This window comes from Pogona vitticeps, chromosome 11 (assembly GCF_051106095.1).
Source record: "Pogona vitticeps strain Pit_001003342236 chromosome 11, PviZW2.1, whole genome shotgun sequence".
Taxonomy (NCBI): domain Eukaryota; kingdom Metazoa; phylum Chordata; class Lepidosauria; order Squamata; family Agamidae; genus Pogona; species Pogona vitticeps.
Genome location: NC_135793.1, coordinates 11,956,416 through 11,981,542, shown reverse-complemented (window position 1 = coordinate 11,981,542; position 25,127 = coordinate 11,956,416). Strand labels below are relative to the sequence as shown.

Sequence of the window (25,127 nt, the reverse complement as noted above, 5' to 3'; positions counted from 1 at the left end):
TTGTTGATAGAATGATGGCCTAACTGTTTCAGGCCAGTGATCTATTTGGGGAAATGATTTTAAACTTGGTTTTAATGTCTTCTATTTCATTGAATGAAGATATAGAATCCTGTCATCAAAAACATAGTCTACATGGAAATATAGCATGAATAGTGTTTGTTTCTAAGGCTTACTGTTCAGAGCATCACTTTACAGATTTAGGTTCTATTGATGGATAGGCTTAATACGGGCCGTGCTTATCTAATAACTAAATAGTAGGAAGCTGATATGTGTGTGATTTTGTTTTTCAGATTAGGAGTTTAATCTAAAGAAACTTCTGAAGATTATGCTTTCTGAGGTTTATGAATACACAGCAGTGTGCAGTAAACTTAACATTTTGTCAGAACGCTACTTATTATTCTTACTGAATGATCAAAGAAATGCAGATAAACTGATTTTTATTTTATTTACATGGGAAATTAGTGTGCAAGATGTCTTCAATATAAAAAGTTAGCTTCTGCAATACAGACAAGAAAGAAAATCGTAATGACTCCATTAGAATAAACTCTGTCTTCATTGTGTGGACTCCAGAGCAGGAAAGGATTTGGAGCCTTTTTGCACATTCATTAAACACACATGATAACTTTCGATACATTAGAATTATCACATCGTCTCTGAGAAGAAGACTTACATCTTCTATGTCTTATGTCAAACATCTTCTTTCTAATTTGGCAGTAAGATTAGAAATTGCAATTTCTGCTCTTTGCAAATTCATTTTGCTTGCTGTAAAGGTGTACATGTTATTGCAACCTGTCTTTCTTACACATTTTGTTACTTAAGTTGATAGCCTGCACAGCCTCATAACTCATCACAGTTAGCATCTAACCAGCTTCATTTTATTTCAGGTTGAACCACAGGAAATAACAGAAAATTGTTTTTGGCTAAAGGCTAAAGAAGAAAAATTTGAAAATCCAGATGTATTTGCAAAGCTAGGACTCACTTTTGCTACACAAATGAAAGGTAATTACTTTTATTTTCTTAAATGATCTCTCAGTAATTGCTGTTGTTAATGATGTTGTACTGTATAATGAATGTATATTGTGTTTCAAATGGCATGGAGACAAATCAGGCAAAATCCAAAGGAGGATGGGGCAAATAAAAGAAAAAGAAAAAAACACACCATGTGGCACCTTAAAAATTATTAGATTTTAATATGAGCTTTTATGGGTCACATCCACCTCTTCGGACATATGGAATGAAAGGATATATAGGATGAAATACTAAATTCATAAGTAATACATTCAAAAGCTTGTGAATTTAGTATTTCATCCTATATTTCATTTTATTCCATATGTCCAAAGAAGTGGGCATAAACCACGAAACACCACATTAAAATATAATAGTCTTTAAAATGCCATTTTAAATACTATTTAATATTTTTTTCCTCCTTCTTTTTCCTTTTTCTTTTTTGGTACCCCCCACAATACACTTGCATAGACTAATGTGGCTACCTCTTCCAGTAGAGGTAGACAAAAAGATAGGCAACAAGTGAGACAGTTAAAGAAGATGTGGGCAATGGTGATGGGTCTGAGGAAGTGGACTTGATCCATGGAAGCTGACATTAATATATAGCAGATAGACTTTAAGTGGCACAATATTTTTGATTCTTGTGTTTTTGTTTCGTTTTGCTTGTTTTTTTATCTGATGTGCGTGGACAGACTACATGAGTACTTCTTTGAAAGCTACTTCTATTAATGATACTGTAGTTGTTTAAACTTAAGAACATAAGGAGAGGGCTGCTGGATCAGGTCAAGGACCCATCTTGTCCAGCTTCCTATATCTCACAGTGGTCCCACCAGATGCCTCTGGAGACACAGGAGGCAACTAGATAGCTGTCTCCTGATACCCCTCCGCTGCATACCTTCCTTTTAAGCCTGGAGATTATACATCCCCATCATGGATTGTAACCTGTGATGGACCACTCCTCCAATCCCTTTTAAGGGCATCTAGGCCAGATGCCATCACCACATCCTGTGGCAAGGAGTTCCACAAACTAATAACCCTAACTTTTTTAGAACTTTTGGACCTTAGAGTAATTGCAAACAGTTGCTTCATTCAGGGCTGCCTTACACATTAGAAGGACCATACTTATTTATATACATCTGCTTCAGTTTGATGAAGGAAAGATGTTTGTGTAAAACTCACAGAATGAGCATACAATAGAAGAGTACAATTGTTCATGTTTTCCAAAGATATGAGTATTGCATATTATAAAACACTTGTCCTTTTTTCGTCAGTTATTCTGTTACCTTTGAGGACTTGTTGTTAAATAAGATATTTTCCGTTACATAACCAGAATATAATAAACTAGATGCTTACTATCGAGTTTTATAGAGTTGACCAGATGTCAGGGAATTTTTTCTTTAAAATGACTCAAGTAATTTTCTCTTTTGAACATTTATAGCATATGAAGGTGGTAGCAATTTTAATTGTTTTTGACCTTATTAATTAATTGTGCAATATTTAATGAAAGCCACATTATGACTTCAGAAACAATAGCATTCTTCATCCTGATTAATTATCTTCTGAAATGTCACATTCTAGTTTGTGCTGTGTTCAATGAGTGCTTGAAGTGTTTAAAGTCTTCTTTGAAGGTCACTAATACTGTTAGACCTTTTTTGTAACAAATACATGAGAGAAATTAACCATATACCCAACATTTTCGCAAACATTGTCACTGGTCTTTTCAGTTGTTTAGCATTTTCACTTCATAAGATATGGGGGAGGGCTATGTAAATGGATTAAGGTATTATTCTAGTCCCTTTTTCATGAAGAGTATTCCATTTTTTATTCATGCAAAAGATTGACTGGCCTTTAATTAAGAAGTAAATATTTAAATTTGATAAAATTTACATTTAGGTCTGGAAATAATTGGACACTGACACAAGTTTTGTGGTTTTAGCTGTTTACCAAAATAAATTCAAGGTATAATTAAATAATGAATATGGTCCTAAAGTGCACTCTCTCAGCTTTAATTTGAGGGTATCCACGTCCAAATTAGAGGAAGGGTTTAGGAATTACAGCTCTAATATGTATCCCTCTCTTTTTCAACGGACTAAATATAATTGGACAATTTATTCGTGGACAGGTATAGTCTATTCCTTTGTTATTTCATCATCAATTAAGCAGGTAAAAGGTCTGGAGTTGATTCCAGGTGTAGCATTTGCATTTGGAAGTTGTTGCTGTGAACCCGCAACATATGTTCAAAGGAAGCGTACCCTCAAATTCTCAGCCCTGCTGGCAGGGCTCCCACCTTTCTTGCAACTTCACCCCTGCGTGCGCTGGTGACTCCGTCCCTCCCATGCTGGGTTCTGTTGGGACTGGAATCTAACATGATCGCTGCATGGAGGAAGAAGACAGGGAGTCAGAAATGCGTGTGCATGCCTAACTTGGTGGGAACCTTGTTCAAAGGAGCTCTCAGTGCAAGTGAAACAAGTCATCTTTAGGCTGCAAAAATTAAAAATAAACAATTTTAAAAAAATCTATCAGAGACATAGCAGGTGTGACCAAATCAATAGTTTGATACCTTCTGAGAAAAAATACCACACACACTGGTGAGCTCTGCAACACAAAAAGGCTGGGACGTCCATGGAAGACAACAGTGGTGGATGGTCGTAGGATCCTTTCCATGGTAAAGAAAAACCCTTCACAACACCCAGCCAAGTGAAAAACACTCTCCAGAATGTAGACATATCATTATCCAAATTTACCGTAAAGAGGAAACTTCATGAGAGCAAATACAGAGGGTTCCCCATAAGGTGCTAACGATTTGTAAGCCTCAGTAATAGAAAGACCAGATTGGACTTTGTCAAAAATATCTTTAAAAGCCCAGTTCTGGAACAGCATTCTTTGGACAGATGAAACTAAAATTATGATAGGAAGAAAAAAGTATGGAGGAGGCTTGGAATTGGTCATGATCTGAAGCATACCTCATCATCTGTAAAACATAGTGGAGGCAGTGTGATGGCATAGGCATGCATGGCTTCAAATGGCATTGGGTCACCAGTGTTTATTGATGATATATAACAGAAGACAGAAGCAGCTGGATGAATTCTGATATAGAGATATATTATCTGCTCATCTGCAGCCAAATTCAGCAAAGTGGATTGGACAGGTCTTCACTTTGCAGATGGACAGTGACCCAAAACATACTGTGAAAGTATTTAACCTGTCAGGGAGAGATAGCCATGTTTTGCACCCTGGCTTCTCCAGATGTCACTTATGAAATGTACCACCTGTACCCTGGCCAACTGCTGCTGTACCAGTTGCCCCCTATCCCAATATAAATCTGGTACCACTCTGCACTTAAATGTTGCTCAGGGTGGCAGTTGGTAATAGGATGCCAGTTCTGCCACAAACCTGCAAAAATAGTGTTCTTGTTCGTGGCCTCTATGAATGCACACATATGGGTATTGTCTGCGCCTGCACTGACTCTCTTGGAAGATTCTGGAGCCAAAAGTAACAATTTTATGGTGTGATCCTCCACGAGGTATCTGCTCCTCCCACCCACCATCTTCCCCAGTTCCTTTTTTCCCGCCGAGCTGAACGGTTCTCAGGAAAGATTGAGTGCTTTGCTGTTTCCCTTTTGGCTATTTTTCTAGGCTCCTTTGAGCTTTTGTTTCTTTATCTTTACTTTAAATTACCTACTTAGTGATCCTTCACGTCTTTCCACGGCTTTCCATGGTCTTTTTATTCCCTTCCCTTTCCCCTCCCCCCCTAGTTCTTTGCTTATGGCCTATCCGTCTCCTTTTAAAAGGTGTACGGCCTGTGCGAATAAAATCACACTTTCGGACGGGCATAGCCAGTGTCTTTTTTGTTTGGGTAAGGAACATCCTACCCATTCGTGTCCTGCTTGTAAAAATTTAACCAAGCCGGCACTAAAACAGAGGCTCCAAAGACTTTGGTCTTAACTTTGGCAAACAGCCATGAATCCTCCTACTTCGTCTTTGGAAGTGGCTAGATCTCCTGCCCTTTCAGCCGATAGGCTTCCAGCAGGCCAGTCTACCTCTGATTCTACCTCTGTGCTACCAGCTAAGGACACTGTTGAGAAAGCAAAATCGTCTGGTAAGCACAAGTTGCCCTCCTCTCAGAAGTCTCGAGTGCATGATGCAAGCTCGAATAAAAAGACCAAACCTGCCCCTAAGAGGCCTAGAAAGGACAGAGTTCCCTGGGTGGAGCCCCCTCAGCCTTCTCTGCCTTCCCCCATCCTCGAGGAATCATCCAGAGAAGCCCCTGGCTTGGCCTCTGATGGAGATAAAGCCCATTATGTTGTGCCCCCCCCCCGATGCCGCCCCAAACCCCGAGCATTGGCCTCAACACGGCTGCACCACAGTCCAGGCCGGCCTCAGCGCATTCAGACCCTGACTCAGGGCGGGCAGCTGAAAGCTCGGCATCCAATCTGGAGGTTCCCCTTCACCTCCACGGAAGAGAAAGGAGAAACGAAACCACCTCTCCCCATTGAGGTCTGTGCCATCGCAAGGCGATTTTTGCCCTTTTCCAATGGTACCATACCATTTTGACCCCTTCATCTGGCAGACCCTGTATGAAAGGTACCAGCCTGAACAGGCTAAATGGCCCCGAATGACGCCAGAACTTACCCATGCCGTCCCTTTCATGGACTCGAATTGCCTCCATGCTACCATTTTGGCCCCGAAGGCTTCAGCTCCGCCTGTATGCCCTCCGGCCCCATCTAAGCCAATGCCTCTAACTCGAATGCAAGACAGAACTCATGAAGCTGTACCCCTACGTTCCGCACCACCGATGCTGGACCTGATGAGATCTCAAGGCCCCTTTGAAGGCATGCCGATCCAACAACACCAAGCTCCCCTGACAGAGGGCTTTGGTCCATCAGACTTCATCTCTTCATCTCTGGGCTTCCCTGCATCTTTGGAGGCACAACACTCTGAGGCCTCCCATGAGCCTGAGCTTCCCCCTCCAGTCCCAGATACGAGGGGCAGCCATGCTTCGTCCTCCTGAGATGACTTCTATTCTACGCTTGTTTTCCAAATGGCACATGTAAGCGTGCCCATTCTCCTAGAAGAATCAGACAGCTGGAATAGAGAGGTTCCAGAGTTAGTGCACTCCTATTTGGGATGAGATGAGTCTTTGTCCCATCCAGGCAGTCTCACTACGCTCCTTTCCCAAGTCCATTCCCAGTTAAAAACCATTGAGAAACCAAAATATAATCATGAGTCTCAGAGTCATGTAGATTTCTTAGTACTCAAGAAAATATTGGACTCAAGGTAGCTTAGTTCCGTGGCCTAAAAGAAATCTAATTTAGTATTGGTAGCAGGTTGTGTCTGTTCAAGAGATCAAACATAAGATCTTTGGTATAATTGTTTTATTAGAAAAATAAAGTTTATGCAAAAGCAAAGCAATCAGAAACATTTCCATAACTAAACAGTTAGAAATCCAGCAAACTCCAGCTAGAAAAATAAAATCAATAAAATCACTATCTAAGAAAAATTAGGAAAGCCATTGCCTCCCCTCTAAACTACTTTTAAGAACTACATCCTAATGAATTTCAGGAACTCCCAAGTCCATCTAAAAATCCATAGTCCATACAAACCATACAAGTCCCTCTAGAAATCCATACGGAAAAAGTCTCTCCAATAATCCGTAAGGCAAAAGTCTCCTTAGAAATCCATGAGGTAAAAGTCTCCTTAGAAATCCATGAGGCGAAAAGTCTCTTCTCTCTGTCAGCAATCCTCCATTTCTCTCTCGGGCTGGAAAACCCCTCTTCTTCTTCTCCCCCGTCGACAGTCAATCAGGGAGAAGAAAAAGTTATCTCTCTTCGCCCTTCTTTCTCATGGAACCACAGGTGCTGTTTTTGTTTCTCTGCTGGAATGTTTAGACTTCGGTAGGCCCTCTGTCTCCTGGTTACGAGATAAGAACACTGCCTTCTATGAAGAAAAACAGCATCTAGAGAATTCCAGTAAAATGACACAGAATTAAGATGGATTCCTTCTGGCTAATTCCTTGACTACAAATCCCATTTAGAAATTACATTCTAGCTTCTATGACCTATGTCAGCCCTGAATCTCGACACTGAACAGCCCTCGTCCGTGGATGCCGACCCGGTGTTCGATGACATCAACCAGTAGCGTCCCGTTCCATTGAGTCTCCCCTTTAACAAGTCCATCCTTCAACTTATTAAGGATACTTGGGGAAAACCTCCTTCTACAATGCAGATTTCTCGCCACACCAATGGCCTTTATAGGACCCACGGTGTTGATGCCAAATTCCTTAATAAACATCCAGTGCCTAACTTTGTTATCGTTGAATCCAGTTAGGCCCGAACCCAGACTAGGTCTAATCCTACCCTTGCCAACAAAGACAGCAGAAAAGTGGACACAATGGCAAAACGAATTTACTCTCTGCAAGCCTTTTTGCTCAGGAGTATCAGCTATCAGGCAACTATGGGCGCCTTTCAGCGTCATCTTTGAAATCAAGTCCTTCCTCTTATTGACTCATCTCCTGAACCCATGAGATCTGATCTCATCAACATCCATTCGCAAGCCATTTCCCTTGCCAAATATCAGAGGATTGCGGCGTGACACTCTGCTGAGGCCGCTTCTAAAACTTTGATTACCTCCATTTCTATTCGACACCATGCCTGGCTCAAATCCTCCACGATCTCTGATGACACCAAGTCCAGAATCGAGGATTTACCCTTTGATGGTGCCAGACTGTTCAGTTCCACAACCCATGATACCATGGAGGACTTTCATAAGAAGCGCAAAACCGCGCACTCCTGTTCTGCTCAACCTTCTATCTCTTACCAACGGCCCTTCTACCGCTCGGGCCAGTTTCATCCCAAACAATACCAGAATCAACGGTTCCAGCCTTATAGACAGTATCGTCCTCACCAAACTGACAGGTCCTTACCTGCACCTCAGCCTCTGATGGCATCATACCGGCCTCAAAGCTTACCTCGGCAGCGTCAATCCTTTCATGAAGGACAACGAAAGGGTAAGCAATATTAACAACTACCTATCCCTGCCTTTTCTGACAATCATCTTTACCCACTGAACTGTACCAGGCTGGCCCCATTTCTCCACCGTCGGCAACCCATCACCTCAGATAAATGGGTTCTATCCATCATAGCATCTGGCTACCTCATAGAATTCTCCGAATTACCCCCGTTGGGGTTTATCCTTTACACCCCCTACTCCTCTGCTCTGCAGGATGAGGTTAAAACAAACTTCTCCAGAAGCATGCCATTTTTCCAGTTCCTACTTTGGACTCCCTCAATGGTTTCTACTCAAAATACTTTACTATTCCTAAAAAAGATGGAAGCCTCTGCCCCATCCTTGATCTCACTCACCTCAACCGTTTCATATCTCCCCGCAAGTTCCACATGCTTACACTGGACTCTATTATCCCTTTGCTTTCGCAGGGAGACTGGTTCATAATTATTGACCTGCAGGACACCTATTTCCACATATCCATTCATCCGGACCTTCAGAAATTCCTCCGGTTTCATTTCAATGGCACCGCTTTCCAATTCTGTGCCCTCCTGTTCGGGCTCTCCACTGCTTCCCGGACTTTCACCAAGTGCATGGCACTGGTGGCTGCCTTCCTCCGGCTACAGGCATTTATCCCTACATCGACACCTGGTTGATAGTTGGCGACATCGTACCACGACGCCATAAAAGCATGAGACACAACGCTCCATATGTTGCACAATCTGGGCCTCAAGATCAACCTTGAGAAGTCGCACTTGATTCCAAAGCAGACAGCCATGTCCTTAGGCATGGAAATAGACTCCCTCCGTGCAAGAGCTTTCCTGCCTCCAGACAGGATCAGGAAAATCCAAAAGGCTGTCCGCCTTTTCCAAACACATCACTCTGTTTCGGCGCATCACGCCCAACACCTCCTGGGGCTCATGACATCGACGACGGTTGTCGTCCAACACGCCAGACTCAAAATGAGATCCCTGCAGGCATGGTTCCTTTCCCTGTTCATTCCCGAAACAGATCTCCCTTCCACCCTACTGCAGGTGACACCAGAACTAGCCTCCCAGCTCGACTGCTGGGCTCGCCCCGACAACCTCCTCATCGGCAGGTTTTTCTCTCCTCTCAAACCTTCCATACAGGTCACAACCGATGCCAACCCCACAGGGTGGGGTGCACACTGCCTTCAACACACATTTGACTCTGGTCAAATCAAGAACTGCCACTTCACATAAACCACCTAGAACTGTTGGCAATCATCAAAGCATTCCATGCCTTTCTTCCCCTCATCCGAGGTCAGGTAGTGCAGTTGGCAACAGACAACACCACTGCACTCTTTTATGTCAACAAGCAAGGAGGTACCCACTCCCCTTCTCTGCTGTACCTAGCGGTCGACCTCTGGGAGTGGTGCTATTCCCATCATGTTTTCCCTATTGCCGTCCACATTTCCACCAACGACAACACCCTGGCAGATCGGCTTAGTCGACTACCGATGAGAACACACGAATGGATTCTGAACGATGTCATATTTCACCGGCTCTGCTGTCGACGGGGCACACCCTCAATAGACCTCTTTGCAGCCGATGGCAACAAGAAATGTCCCCAGTTCTGCTCCAGAGCGGGATGGGACAGCAACTCTCTGGGAGACGCGTTCCTGATGGACTGGTCCCAAGATCTCCTTTACGTATTTCCCCCTCTGCCTCTGCTCCAGAGGGTGATCATTCGTCTCTGACAGGACGGGGCCAACGCAATCCTGATAGCCCTGTACTGGCCCTGCCAGCCATGGTTCACTCACTTGGTCTCAATGTTGTCGGACATGCTCCGCCTTCCTCTCCACCCAGATCTTCTCTCGCTCGACCACGGCCTCGTTCTTCACCCATATGTTGCCTCTCTCAGTCTTGCGGCATGGAGGATACTCCCAACGTGATGCAGGTTCTTCTTCGAGCCCGAAAACCTTCCACTACCCTTCTATAAAAAAATAAATGGAAGTCTTTCTTAAAGTATACTCAGGACAATAACTTACCTGCTATACCTGTCTCTTTGAAGACTCTGCTCGCTTACCTCCTGCATCTCTTCAGTTTCGGCCTTTCCCAGTCCACATTAAAGGTCTATCTTTCAGCCATTATGGCTCACCAGCTGGATGATTCTCCCTCCTCTAAGTTGTTTTCTCACTCAACTGTCAAGAAGTTCCTCAAAGGGCTCAACAACATTCGCCCTCAACAACTCATCACCCACCAGTGGTCACTGCAGCTGGTTCTTAATGCCCTGATGCGGCCTCCGTTTGAGCTCATGGCGTCCATCAACCTCAAATTCCTCACTCTTAAATCGGCCTTCCTTGTTGCAATCACATCAGCCAAACGAGCTAGTGAGCTCGCTGCTCTTCAAGCCGATCCTCCCTTTATCCAGTTTCACCCCGATGAAGTGACTCTTTACTTTGATGTTTCCTTTCTCCCGAAGGTGGTCTCCAATTTCCACCTCAACCAACCCATCATACTACCCTGCTTCTTCAAGTCTCCTTCGTCGCCTTAGAACATATGCTCCATAATCTCAATGTCAGACGTGCCCTGGCTTTCTACATCGAAAGGACAAAAACTTTTAGAAAGTCCAATAAACTTTTTCTGTGCTTTCACGGCCCAAACAAAGGGGCCCCAGCCTCCTCTCAATCCATAGCACGTTGGATTGTACAGACTATCTCCCTTGTTTACATCTTGTTGGGGAGATCCCCTCCAGAACATTTGACAGCTCATTCCACCAGGGCGCTGTCCGCCTCTACTGCCTTTCAATGTGGCACCGAGGTTCCTGACATCTGTTGTGCCGCTACCTGGTTCACACCGTCCACGTTTGTCAAGCACCACCATGTAGATGTCAGAGCATGCCAAGATGTTGTATTTGGCAGAGCTGTCCTGTCATCCTTACCGTGATGACCCACCAACCGTTAAGTGCAGCTTGTTAGTCACCCATATGTGTGCATTCACAGAGGCCATGAAAAAGAAAAAGAGTTTACTTACCTGTAACCATAGTTCTTTGAGTGGTCCTCTGTGAATTCACACAACCCACCCATCCTTCCCCTCTATCCATCACGAGTTAATTATATAATTAATTAATTATTTCCTTCATACCCGGTGGATAAAATTCAGGAACTGGGGAAGATGGTGGGTGGAAGGAGTATATACCTCATGGAGGATCACACCGTAAAATTGTTACTTTTAGCTCTAGAATCTTCCGAGAGAGTCAGCGCAGGCGCAGACAATACCCATATGTGTGAATTTACAGAGGACCACTCAAAAAATTATGGTTACAGGTAAGTAACCTCTTTTTCTCCACCAAAGAGAATGGCTAGTCACCCAGAGCTATTATCTCCCCTAGGTGGTGAGTCATCCTGGCGTTTTTTTACTTTTGCAGAAGGCCCTTTTCTTCATTCATCCCTCTAGGATCCTCCACAGTAGCCTGAAACTTATTCTTTAGATGTGGGTCTGGCCTCTGCAGCCTCCCACCTCCTGCTCTTTGCCCATGTACCTTCCTCCTTCCCTGGGCTGGTGGTACCACCTCTGCCCTCTGGTGACTGTTACTCTTACCCTTCACAATAAGGAACCCCCACAGTACCCACTTCACTTGCCTGCAGCCGGGGCCTGTGCAGAGCATGTTACTATGTCCTTTGCTTGAGCACCTTCTTACAATGCATGCACTCAGCCATGCAAGCATCTGTTGCATACAGTGGATCCTTGACTTACAGATGGCTCAACTTACAGACTTTTCTAGTTACAGACTTCTCTGGCCGACTTGCAGCCTGAGAATCAACCTACAGACCAGAAAAAAACAAAACGGAACAAAAACTGAACGAAAATGGCCGGTTAGGGATTAATTGGTTTTCAATGCATTGTTAGTTAATGGAGACTCGACCTACAGACTTTTCAACCTGCAGCCACCATTCCAATACGGATTAATTCCGTAAGTAGAGGGTCCACTGTACTGTTGAAAATGGTTTCAGATTATTGATTTCTGAAGAATTTCAGTTTTGGACTGCATGTTCCTAACAGATATCATGGGAAGAAACTTGTTACAGCATTCTCTTGGCCTTGAAGTTTAGATCACTGGTTCTTAACCTTGGGTTACTCAGGAGTTTTGGACTGCAACTCCCAGAAGCCTTCACCATCAGCTGTCTTGACTGGGGTTTCTGGGAGTTGCAGTTCAAAAGCATCTGAGTAACAAAGGTTAAGAACCACTGGTTTAGATAATATTCCACACAGGTATAGACTATTCTCTGAATTGGAAGACACCTCTTCCTTCAATTACCAAGCATCACTTTCATAGACTATGACCTTTTTGCTAGTTCCATGACAATGACTGAGAAATAGTCTTCACTTTCATTTCTTCCTCTAGCAAGCAGATATCTAGCCTTTTGCTTTCTAATGTATAAGAGTTAGTGAGCCTCAAAATATTAGGAATTGCTATTACAGATATCAAATTTGGATTTATTTGGAACTATACAAATGTGACATTATTCGGTGAAGTCCACCTATTTCGACATCTGAATTGACATTCCTAATTCAGTCTCTGTTCTAATTGTATATGTTGTACATCATCAGACCTTCCTTTCACCTCTATATACCTCAGTCACTAGACGTCTTTTCAGCTTTTAACTAATTGCATAGTTAGTGACAGCCTTATTTATACCTAGCCTTTGCTATTTCTCAGTAGGACTCGGACGTGGGAAACTCATCTCCCAGCACTATCTCTTGTTCATTTTGGATTGTCTCATCATAGGATTTTCAAGATAAGAAAAGTTCAGCAGTGGTTTCTCATTGCTTTCTTTTGTATAGTACAGTACTAACAAAAGTTGGCTTCAGTGTCACAGCTGTTGTCTGGAAAGATCCTCTGCCAGTGTCACCTTCCAATATTGCTAATGTGCAATAGCTGCCCTTTAGGAGGTGTTCCACCGCCATCACCATTGGAATGACCCATTATTTTTTGCTGATACAACCATTAATCCTGAAGAGGATGGCTATACAGTGGACCCTTGACTTACAGACGGCTTGACTTACAGACTTTTTGAGTTACAGACTTCTCTGGCCGCAAAATTTAGGTTTGACTTGCAGACTGAGATTTGACTTACAGACCAGAAAAAAACCGAAATGGAACAAAAACGGCCTGTTACGGGATTAATCGGTTTTCAATGCACTGTAGGTCAGTGGAGACTTGACTTAAGGACTTTTTGACTTGAGAACCGCCTTCCAATACAGATTAAGTTCTCAAGTCAAGACCCCACTGTATCTTTGTCTTGTGTTTCAGATATGCCCATTCTGCCTTGAGTGACCTACTAGAATTACTGAGTGATAATGGATGACATTGTCAAACCTGATAGCATTGTTCTTGTCTTCTCTGACATACTCAGAGCCTTTCATGTGCATCTGAGGATGGGGAGCAGAAGTAGTGGGGAATCTTGCTAGACAATGACAGTGATAATCAAGCCAACCTGTATTAGTACTGCACCAGAGAAGGCAATGATAAACTACTGCTGATGATTTCCTACTTTGAAACCTTGAGAAGACACTGAATGAAACAGGAGAGAGTGCTGGAAGGCACTGACCCATTATAATTTAGTCTTTCAGGATTATTGATGTTTGTTTTGTTAATAATTATTGGTAAGTTTTATATGATTTATAATTACTACTAATTTAATGTTATATATTGCACCTTTTCATTTTGTCGAGAAATTCAGTATTAAGGCTAATAGGCATTATGATATGATACCTCTGTTTTTTCATTTTTGGGCTCAGTTTGAAGTATGCAGATATTTCACCTTGAAAGCCTTTTATAGCTTGGAACTGGAACAGTCCTTAAAGAACAGTTTATCTTTCCATCTGCCTGTGTTTACAATAAAATCTTAAACACAGACTTTTCTTGGTTACACTGCTATCTGAGGTGCAGTAGATACCTTCCAATTCTAGGTTTCAAGTTCTCATTCATTTTGCCGTAAATGCTATCAGACTTATTTCCCAGGAATGGTTTCTGAGGTTAGGAACATTCAGTTCTCTTATTCTCAGAGAAGAAATGGACACATGACTCAACTTTTCTGTCACTGTTTGGGAAGATTTTCTTATTTTGCTAATGTTGTTGTACTTGGTCTAAAGTTCAGAAATTTTCTACTTGAATTGTATTACGTTTCTCACTAGTTTAACACATTGCACGAGAGGTCTGTGTTTAGGAAAGGAAGATATTGCCAGCACCAGTGGAAGGTTTCCTGCATGCAAAATCTGTCATAGAAAGAAATGGTTCAAAAACATGCATGGAAAAGAATCAGTGGCAGCAAATCTGTGCTGTGTGTGTGTTTTGGCTGCTCTTTAGCAGCGCTGCTACCTGTCTCTTAGGAGTTTTGAGGTTGGAGGTTTTGTTGAGAGAGGAACTGAGCCTCAATTGGTTGGAGGTCTCCACACTTCTTCATTTTATCCTTATCACAAAGGATAGACCTCAGGGCTGTCAGTGGTCCTTTGCTGCACCCCAGCACTTCATCCCCTTAGGGAGCTTCCTTCCCAAGAAAATGGTTGTATAAACAGTGGAGTCATTAATTGTGGAGGCAGAGCTTCCTTCACGTTCTATATAATATGGCATTGGAGCTTCACAAAAGAAGGGAGATCAACTTCTTAGGAAGAAGCTCAGCTATTTGTTCTTGATGCAAAACAGAGTCCGTCCTCCTTAGGAACACTCTCCTTAATTAATAGCACGCTCTCAAGTCTATGCTGACTTACAGCAACCCTTTCCAGGATTTCCTGTGTATTGTTTTCAGAAGTGGTTTAGCATTCCCTTCTTCTGGTGGCACTGTGAGCCTATTCAGCTTGCCTATGCCTACACAGGCTGACCATTCTCCTGGGGCAGGGGTCCCAGTGAGTAATTGAATGCCTGACCTTGGGCTCTGAGCCAAGTACCCATTTCACTGAGCTATCCTGTGTGCCACCCTCTCCTTAATAGCATTTGTTCCTTTTATTTTGGTGTTTGAGTGATCAGAGTTCCTGCCTGAAAAAGGTAACCTGTGGATGAAGTACCATCCAAATGATTTTGCTATTGGATAGTGATACAGTTGACATCATTTTGGCAGCAGACATCATTTTGGCATATTGTCAGGTTTTTTAATGCTTTCTGCTTTGGTTTTGTCTGGCTTGGTGTTTTTACATCTGCTGGCGCTTTTACACAACTCTCACGGGTAAAAACAGTATTCTGACATTTTAATTGAATTTGTTTTATTGTAGTTCATTTTTTGGAATATTGTCCTAGAAATCTGTTGAAAGGTATACATCTAATTAGTGAAATCATTCTTAACAATGACACCAAAAATAAAGCAAATAATTATGTGACATTATTTTGCGTGGACAGCACAGGTTGCTCTGCAGGGACTGGTAGTCAGTTGATCCTTCCTTTTAGAAGGAGATGGAACAGACTATTGAAATCTGTGGGGCTTATTTTAGTCACGACTTAATCCTGATCCAGTACCATGAAATACAGGCATCTGTATACAAACAGGGTCTAGAGAACAAAGAAATGTTGTGGGTAAATGAAAACACAAACCAGCTCTTGGCATGGGTGGGTTTAGTGTCTACATCAGTGGTTCCTTGGGTCCCCAGGTGTTCTTCGATTCCGGATGCCTTCATCAGTAACTGTGCTGGCCAGGATTTATGGGAGTTGTAGTCTAAGAATGTCTTGGGGATCTGAGGTTGGGAACCACTGGTCCATATGACATACCAACTTTGCTTTCATATAGCAATACGCAATACTTAATAGTGCAAAACTTAAAGCATGGTTATCAAGCTTTATAGAGCAAGTTAGTGCTGCCGTCTACCTAAATATTTATATTATATTCTGGCTCTTACAAGTTTGGTTGTTTATTTTGCCAAAGAAGAGTGATACTACCACTCTGAAGAAATTGTGTGTACTGTAAACTTGCAAAGGTGGTAATTGTTGCATAAAGGTGTGATTGTTCTTATACCAACTATGTTCTTTGGCTATAAGAACTAAAACCTTTCATTAATTTTGTGGGGGGCAGTTTTTTTAAATTTCATATTTTTACCACACATTTTTGGCATTGCCTCCTCGTACACCTTCTTCCACAGAACAATGAAACTGGACTCTCTTTACTTTTCTGAAAGTATGGTGACCAATACAGATTTAAAAAATGGAAATGCCAAGGTATAAATACTTTTTCCTTTCCCCTATTTATGTCGTAATAACTTCATGATATTTACCAGGTTATTGTTTACTAAGAAGAAAATGATGATGATAACTTACTTTAAAACTGGGTAGAACTACATACTGATGTTTTAATTGGTTTTGTCAAACAACAAGCAGATGTCTTCGAATGAAAGAAAAATATTCATTTTGTACACTTGCATTCAGAAGAATGTATACAAATATTATGATTAAAAACAGTAATCTGAACATATCTAGTATTTGTTGCATCGCTGAGATAAAACTTTGCATAGATAGAATATTCAGGGCTAACACACAATATTGATCTTACAAACAAAAATTAAAGAGAGCAGTGGAAACACTGGGCCATAGATCCCAGTGGTTCAAGTGAATGTTGGAAGAGGGCACAGCTGTGAACAAAAGTGGCTGTGAAGTTGTAAATGAATGTTAATTGCAAGGGTGATTTGTTTGCTATGATCCAGGTACAGGTGTGGGAATCAGAAATCTCTAAAGGTGATTAATGGGAATAAATGAATAAATAGTCCTCCACTGCAGTGTTCTGGGTTTCAAACTGCAGGTGGCTCTCTTGATCTTCTTTTTAGCTTGTGTTGAAAATTTCAGACTTAGCTTTGTTGTTTTTTGTAATTAAATTCCTCCTCAATGCCCTATTATGCATATAAATGGCAGACAGAGGATAGTGGATAACACTATGGAAAGTAGAAGGCTAATTTTCAAGTAGGGAGTAAGGGACTGAGGTAAGGCAAATAGGTATCCCAGAAGATGGAGATAAAAGGAAATGAATATGTAGCTGCTGTTGTTAACTGAGAGACAATCACATTGTGCATGTTTGTGATTTCAGGCCTGTGCCATTAAATATAATGTGGTAATGAATTGCTTCATTAAAGTAAAATATGTGACAAAATATGAATTATATGGTGGTTTGTTTTTTTAAATTGCCATTGTTTTTACACATACAAGGATAACTTGCTCTTATAAGCTTACAAAATTCTTTAAATTAAATATTCTCCTTGAGAAAAGTCACTGCATCGTACTGAGTCTGTTCCCCTAGCTTAGGAAGTTTGTAGTAATACATTTTTTAAAATAATTATTGTAATGGAACTACATTACTTCTGAAGGGTTTTGTGGTGTAATATCTTAACCATTTACTAGACAATTTAGTAAATCAAATCTAATAAATACTAGATCTAGGAAATTGCAGAATACCAAAATACTTTAAGAGTAATGCAGTTGCATTACAAAAATAATTTAAAAATGTATTAATACAAACTTTGTATTACTACAAAGATCTAGTAAATGGCTGAGGTAATGCTATTGAATTAGCTCACTTCTGGTCAAAATTATTCTAATAATTTTAACATTTTAATTGGGCAACACTCTTGATATGAATAAAGAAAGAATTTCTTAAATGAAAGTTGCATTTACATTGTGCATATTTTCAGCAATGGTTAGCTAGAATATTGTGTGTTATTTTGTTACTGATTTACATCTTTTAAAAAAGCAAGAGCTACATTCCTAGTTACTGCGTTCTTAAAATGCATGCTTGTAGGGATTACAACCTTAATCATATTCCCTTCCCTGCCCCATCATATATTTTAACTTTAATTGTGTGAAGACATGAAATGCCAACATCAAAATAGTTTTGTAAGAAATGTTTGCTGTGTAACAAAGTTGTTCTGAATGGTGGTTATTCGTTCTCATTGGGCTTTCATAACTAGTCTTTCTATAGAAGAGTGTGGATTGCAAATTGACCTTAAAAATGATAGATATGGCTTTGCTGCAGCTGGGCTATTGTTGAAGAGATTCACTGTGCAGGCCTCCCAGGAATTACTTGCATGTTCTCTCTTTTGTGTAAAGTTTTTGTCTGAGCAGCCACTGTGCAAACACTAGCCGCTCGATAGCACCTGCTTCTGTTGTAGGGTGTGTGAGTCTTTTTATTGAGAGAGCATCAGTAGCCATTTCATTCATCCTAATACAAAAGGCCTCCATAAGGAGCAGCGTTCCACTGTTGTCAACCTAAACCAGAGCTTCCAACAACAGTGACCCTTGTAAACATTGAATTTGCTCTGGTACATCTTTTGTTCATTAGACAATTGTAGTTAGCTTGTTTTTCCAAAGTAAAACAGCCACCTTAAGGTGGTAGATTTATTTTCTTTCAGGAGGAAACCAAGGACAAAGAATTTTTGTTGCATTTATCATAAATAAATATAATACATGTAAAATGTACTCTTCATCCTTGTTCTCCTCCTAAAAGAAAGCATATCTATGATCCTAAGGTGGCCGTTTTACACTGAATAATAAAGGTGTTTTTTTTCAAGGTTAAACTTTTGTATTGCACGTAAGACAGTAATATAAGAAGTCTACCAAAGAAGTGGAGTCTCTTCTGGAAACCTTTATCTTTTGTTTTCTTTTTTTAGTTTTTGCACATATGTGTTTCAGATACCTGACAAGGAAAAGCGTTCTGGAGATCTGCAGAATTACATTTACTATTTTAAAAAAACACAAATAAACAACCAAGTCACTTGCTGTAGGATTCAGCAGACTATTGAATTTTAATACTCTAGCTGTATTCAGGTGTTATTTACTTCGCTTTATTTAATAAATGAGGACCAGAATACCTAGCTCTGCTTTCCTTCCTTGTTGCTCTCTTCACCTGAGAAGTGATTTATCTGAAGACAAAAGTCTCTTCATATGTAAGCTTTCCATGCAAGCAGTGTTTTTGCTGATGATTAGAGCTTTGGTGGGCTTTTCACAGGTCACTTTTTACAGGAAGAGAATGATGACAGAGAGGATGGGAATTAGTCACTCACCTCTTCCAAGGTGTGTAAGTAACATTCTGTGTCAGTGTAGTTTAGCATTATGTGAATGATTCTACTTGAACCTTGTAAACAAACAGTCCTCTGATGTATGTTAGAGGAGGATAATAAAAACATCATCTTCTGCCTTCAAATTAACCATGGCTTTTCATCATATCTGGACTGGGTACTGTAGTTGCATGAAAATAAAGTGTACTGAAATAAATCACATGGAAGCATTGTTTGTGATTAAAGATTGTTCCAGTAAACTACAGATTAAGCTAAATATGGCTCCCTGATCAGGTGTAATGGGAAATTGTGTTTAGTTAAAAACTGGAAGCGAAAGCTTCCATTCTTCTGTTTCCAATAGCCGGGAAAGCATTCAAACAAGCTAGTTCACAAAAAGCTAAATTGTGGCAGAGTTTCCGAACTGGGCCATTGTTTTAGTACAGTTATTGGTTGCTTTTTAGATAACTTAAACTATGACTCATTTAATACATGTAATTGTTCTTCTTGGTGTGGCTGCAATGCATATTGTTTCTTTTGCATACTTACAGAATACAGAAGCAATATGAAGCAATGGAGTTTTGTGCGCTCTCTAAATGTGCTCTTGCCAGCAGCCTTGCAGAAGATCAATGTGATTTTTTGATGACTGGCCTGGAATAACTGCAGAGGCAGTGGCAATAGAAGTGAACAGCTTTGGTGGGTTGAGGGGTTAATTTTCTACTTGGGGATCATTTGGGGAAACAGATGGTTTCTCAAAAATACTCAAACCCAAAAAGAACAAAACATAGGTGGTCAAAAATCCATTGCTCCTTTTGGAAAAAATAAGTCTTGTTTACAAATATTGCTGTGTAGGGCAGGAACTGTAACAAATTTAAAAGGTTGATCAGAACTTGCGGTTTCCAGAGTGGTGATTTTTTGTGTGAGGTTCTAGTGTGAGGGGGCTGGAGGAAGCAGAAAGAGTCTTAAGGGGGACACATTTGTGGTAGGGAAAAATAAGAGAACCTATGTGTGATGGTTAATTTTTGCTGATGCAAAACATTGGAAAAGTGTTGTATATTCAATCTTCCGCTTTATTTGTATCCACTTTTCTTTCAATAAAGTGTCACAAGGTAACTTACAAAATATGTAAAGGAGAAATGCATCTTAAAATACAATGAATTGTAATATTAGGAAGCAATTAACCATATTAGCATATGAAAACCAGATCAAAATCCTGTTGGGAGAATCCTTGTGGACAACAGTATTTACTTATGGTTTCTTCCTGGTAGGCTGTCCTTTGTGTAATCTGTTGTGCACCTGATTTTGTAATGAGAATGTGGGGATAGCCCACTGTTTGCTTGGTTGTCTTTCTGATCCACATTTGTTCAGGATTATGACTCCACTGAATAAAAATTTTAATCATTCTAAATGATTTAAATCATTCTAAAATCACATTAGATAAATAAAAAGTCTGTATTGTTCAGTATTAATTCATTTGAACCATCTTCTGATACTAATGAAGAATTTGTGAATGATCCAGCCCAGGTGGGAATGTTACCTTACTACTAAGGAACACACTCTCTTTAATAATTAGCAGCAGTAAGAGGAAGAACAGCGAATCTGGAATTTACAGGCTCTGAAAAGGCACCTTTGTATAATAGCAAGCACTATATTTTTCTCAACATTGTTAGTCTCCAAGGTCCCCATTAAACAGAATAAGGATTGCTGCTTCCCAGAACTTGTCAAATCCAGGGCATACAACCTGCATGCACAATTGAGGCACAAAGGACACTGGTCTACTTTTCTGATAACCTTGCTTATACATATAGAGAACATATTGACTACTGTAAGCATTATATCTGTAGGAGAACCAGAGTTTTATTTGTAAGGATTTTGTAAGAAATACACAGGAGGAAGGAAGGAAGAGGCTTTGGATTCTATAATGTCTAATTCATTCACAGTGATGCAGTGCTCAAATGAACTGTGGCAAATTTAATGAGTAATGGAGGACAGAGACATATGTACTGGACACACTAGGGAAAGAGATTACGTGTATAGGGACTAATTAGCATGAAATATGAAGACATTTGTATAAGTACTCTTGATCTAAGTGCCTCCTATATTATAGAAAGTATTTTTTTACATGAATTTAATGAAAGGAAGTTCTGAACTCAGACTGAGAGAATTTTTAAATAATAATTCAGCTTTGGATTTTACAGAATTTTTAAGGGAAATTTTACTACAGATGATTAGGGTGTGTACACTCCTTACGATGATCCACATTTGGAGATTTCCCCCCTCCTCCTGAGCATACACAGCTCTTTCATTTTCACAGTACATTACTAAAACAACAAAAATATGTTTGTATGGATTTTAGTAATTCTGGTTATAAATACATTATAATCAGAACAGATACAGAGAAAAGTATTGACTCAACCCTGTCATTATTTAGACCTGTCAGACAAAAACAAAGCATAAGAAAAAAAAAATCAAAACCTAAACGTGGCATTTTCATGGATCCAGTCCACTTTTTCTAATATTAGAATGAGACTACATGACTGTCATATTTATACATGGCTCCACTACCAATTCAGGTAATGGACAAAGTTACAATGATTGATTAGTAAAGGAATATGATTATCAGACTCTGAATAATTTCAGTTGTTTCTGCTCATACAGGGTTAACAGTAGTATTGTCACAAGTGGGAAATTGTGGGAATCAGTGTAGAATTTCACACTTCGTAATGAGTTATGAACTTTTGATTGATTGTTAATCCTTTTGAGTGGGTCTCCAGCACCCATATATACCTTATTTCAGCTGTTTCTCTTTTCAGTCTAGTTCTGTAGGTTCTTTTTAAAACTAACACAGTCACTTTTAACTCATTCAAAGATTATCCAGGTAGATTGAAATATTGCGTAAAAGGGATTTGTGTGTTGCCATTCCTAATGCCAGATTTATGTCTATTAATTCTTTGCACAGAGATCATCCTGTGTCTCCTATGCAGAATGTAGAAGGACATTTTTGACAAAGGATGGTATAAATCTCATTAGGAGAGGAAAAATTAAACATGCTAATGTTGTGTGTGGCATTGCTTGGGCCTGCACTTGTGTCGCCTGAATAGATGTGGGGACAGAGCATGTATATGAGCTTGTAGTAGAGTCTGTATCAGTGTTATGTAGTCTGTTTTTTTATCAATACAGTAGTTGTTTGAGATTGAGGAGGTTGTCTGTAAGCTAGTACAGGCCTGCCATCAAGAACTTAGGAGAGTGAGTGGGTTGTAAGTAATATATGATGCAAATGAGTCGTCTCAGTTGTGTTCTGAAGGGAATAACTAATGGTGTTTCGTCATTTTCTCTTCTGGTTCTGTCTTGTAGTAGGTTGCTTCTGAATATTTACCTTCCCTGGTTACTTTATTCTTTAACTATATTGAATGTGTATTATAATCTGAGGAATGCCTTTTATGAGTTTGAAATCTTTATCTAATAGGTCTGAACAGATGGAATTATATCAGAGTTTTTGGCTGTAGACAATAGATTTTGTGCTATGCTCAGGCCGGAAGCTGGAAGCCTGCAAGTATGGGTTTTTGATACAGCATAGTGCTAATATGACCATGTTGTAGTGTCACAGTGGTGTGCAGAAAATGCATCTGTTGTATAGATTGGTCCAGACTGAGATTCTTGTTAGTTTGAAAGTTAGTGAAGTTGTAGTGGAATTTCTTCTTTTTGTGGGCCCAGATGATAAAGATGCCATCAGTGTACCTCACCAAGTGTTGTTTACAACAAAAGATGGAGATGAACCACGAACTACAAATTTCCTCCCGGTGAACTGACGACTCGCAAATTGGTTCATCATGTATTTTTTTTAGCCAACCTCCCCCCACAAATAAACTAACAAAAAACAAAAACTGAGCTCTGAGCTGCTGCCGCCACCCATGCTGCTGCTGCCTGCACTGTCATGGCTTCTGCAAAGGGAAACTGGGCTGCCTTTATTGAGCTATTATATGCATCTAGTATCTAAAACAATTGACGAAGACACTAGTAGTTGCTCATACATGATGAGGCATTAATCCTGGCTTAATTATCCAAAATTTGGATGTGCAGTGAATTTGGACAGGCAGTAGAATTGCCCATATTTAACTCTTAATTTTGAACAAATTAGTGAATAATCTAAGAAGCTACAGTTAAGCATAGCTTCTGGTTATATCCAAATCAGAGACAATGGTTAATTGCCTCCCAGCTCGTCATTATTTGTATGTCAACTTTAAACCCTTTTTTCCTGGTTCTTGATACTGCTTTTTAAAAGCAATTAATTGTTATTTTTAATTCATGTGTTGTGGTCAGATATGCTGTATTACAGCCAGTTAATTTGTTTGGTAAGTAAGTATTCAAAAGCAGGAGCAAAGTGAGAGTGCTCATTGTGTTGTTTACCATATTTAACATGACACATATATATGATCACAGAGAGGAATTCTTACTGGCCTTGGGATATACATTTGAGATTCAAGGACAATTAAAAAAAGTGCTTCTATTTTAAATATTTACATGGATAGGTCTTAAACTTGCTTGATAAGAACTGGAGTGTGTGGAACTGCCTTATAGTGTCCCTAGTAGGGCTTTCAAAGTATGTGAGATACTAAGGAATGGCTTTACTAATTCCATCCCCATGCCCTACTTCAATTTCCATGATTGGGGGAGGATTCATATCAGAGGTCTCCTGTGTCCTAGTCTTTCTCTCTATCCATCAAGTACCTAAGAACTGTTATATATATAAACACACACACACACACACACACACACACACACACACACACACACACAATTTTGTTTCAACTACTATAAAAATTACTTGTGACATATAGATGAATGTGAATGCAAATATTCTGTGATAAATCATAACAGGGTAATTTAACATTTTTAAAGCCTTAATCTATTCCAGCTTTAACCTGTTGGTAGACCACAGGATTTTTGGTTACTAATACATACAGCCATAAAATGAATTACTGTACATGTGAATGATCAAAGACCATTTAGATTCTGTATGCAGTTTAGAGACGAAAGATTCTAGGATTTGAAGTGTGAATAATACTGAGATCAATGTTCCCTCTAATTTTCAGCCCTGCTGGGTGGGCTCTGCCCCTTTTGCATGTAACGCCACCCCCCTGCACTGGGTTCTGTCATGAGTGGAACCAAAGGGGCTGAAAACAATAACTGTGAGTGGAGGAGGAGCCCATCGTGGAGCGAGCAGAGTCACACAGGCACACCTTAGAGGAAAACCTGACTGAGAAGTTGCTGAAAGCGATGGTGTGTGAGAGTAGCTTTGAGTGCACCCAGCAGGCTGTCTGGCCCTGCCGCACAAGCCCAGGGCAGCCTGGGATAGAGTGAGTCTCCTGGGCCCCTAGCCATCATGGATGCACTGCCACAAGTGGAGGAAGGGCCACTGCCTGATGTTGGACAGTTGGAGGAGGGTGCAATGGTGACAATAAGTAGGTGGGAGTTGCAGGGCTCAGGGTTGTTGTCAACCACATCAGATAAAAAGAAGACATGGGAGAAGGCAGTGGAGCACTGGGACCTCATCTTCTGCACCTTCTGAGAAATGCAAGCAGGGATAGAGGACAAGGCCACCTCCTCCCACATAACCTGTTCAGCCATAGATGGGTTAGAGGAGACCTGAGACACTGACAACATAGCTCCCAGCTGAATCAGCATCACCCTATCCCTATGATCCTCGCTGTATAACAGGAGCCATGGAGCCTATCCCAACCTGGCTTCGGTGTTGCAGATGCAAGCAGCAACAGGCATGGCAAAGGAGGAGCAGTGTCACAGATCCTGATCCCCATCACCCACCTTTACCAGCCCTCCCTAAAAGGACCGAGCCCTGGGTCGGGACTCATACTTCTCATTCTCTTCTCCAGATCCTGACTTTGTGAAGTTAACTGGGGCCCCAGTTGGAATGATTGGGCCCAGGGGGTTAGTGCCAGAAACCCATCTCCCTGAGAATGCAGGGAAGGTCCGGTAGGGGCTGATTTTGTGCCTTCAATAAGAACTGTTGTGAGTGACCAAACCAGACTGAAACCCATAACATTTTTGGTGGGGGCTGCCAGATCCCTGAGGAGCACCTGGTGGAAACCACATATGAATTTACATTTAATCTTGCTAA

General features: G+C 40.8%; 1 protein-coding gene across 5 annotated transcripts in view; it reads left to right on the top strand.

The window, feature by feature from the left end:
- Positions 1-25,127, top strand: part of DIAPH2 (diaphanous related formin 2) — a 420,545-nt gene that overhangs the window by 125,086 nt on the left and 270,332 nt on the right. For all 5 annotated transcript variants that reach the window (XM_078380631.1, XM_072981023.2, XM_072981022.2 and 2 more), the window contains one exon: positions 885-999. In XM_078380631.1, the coding sequence (XP_078236757.1) occupies positions 885-999 (115 nt within the window). The remainder of the gene's footprint in view (positions 1-884; positions 1,000-25,127) is intronic.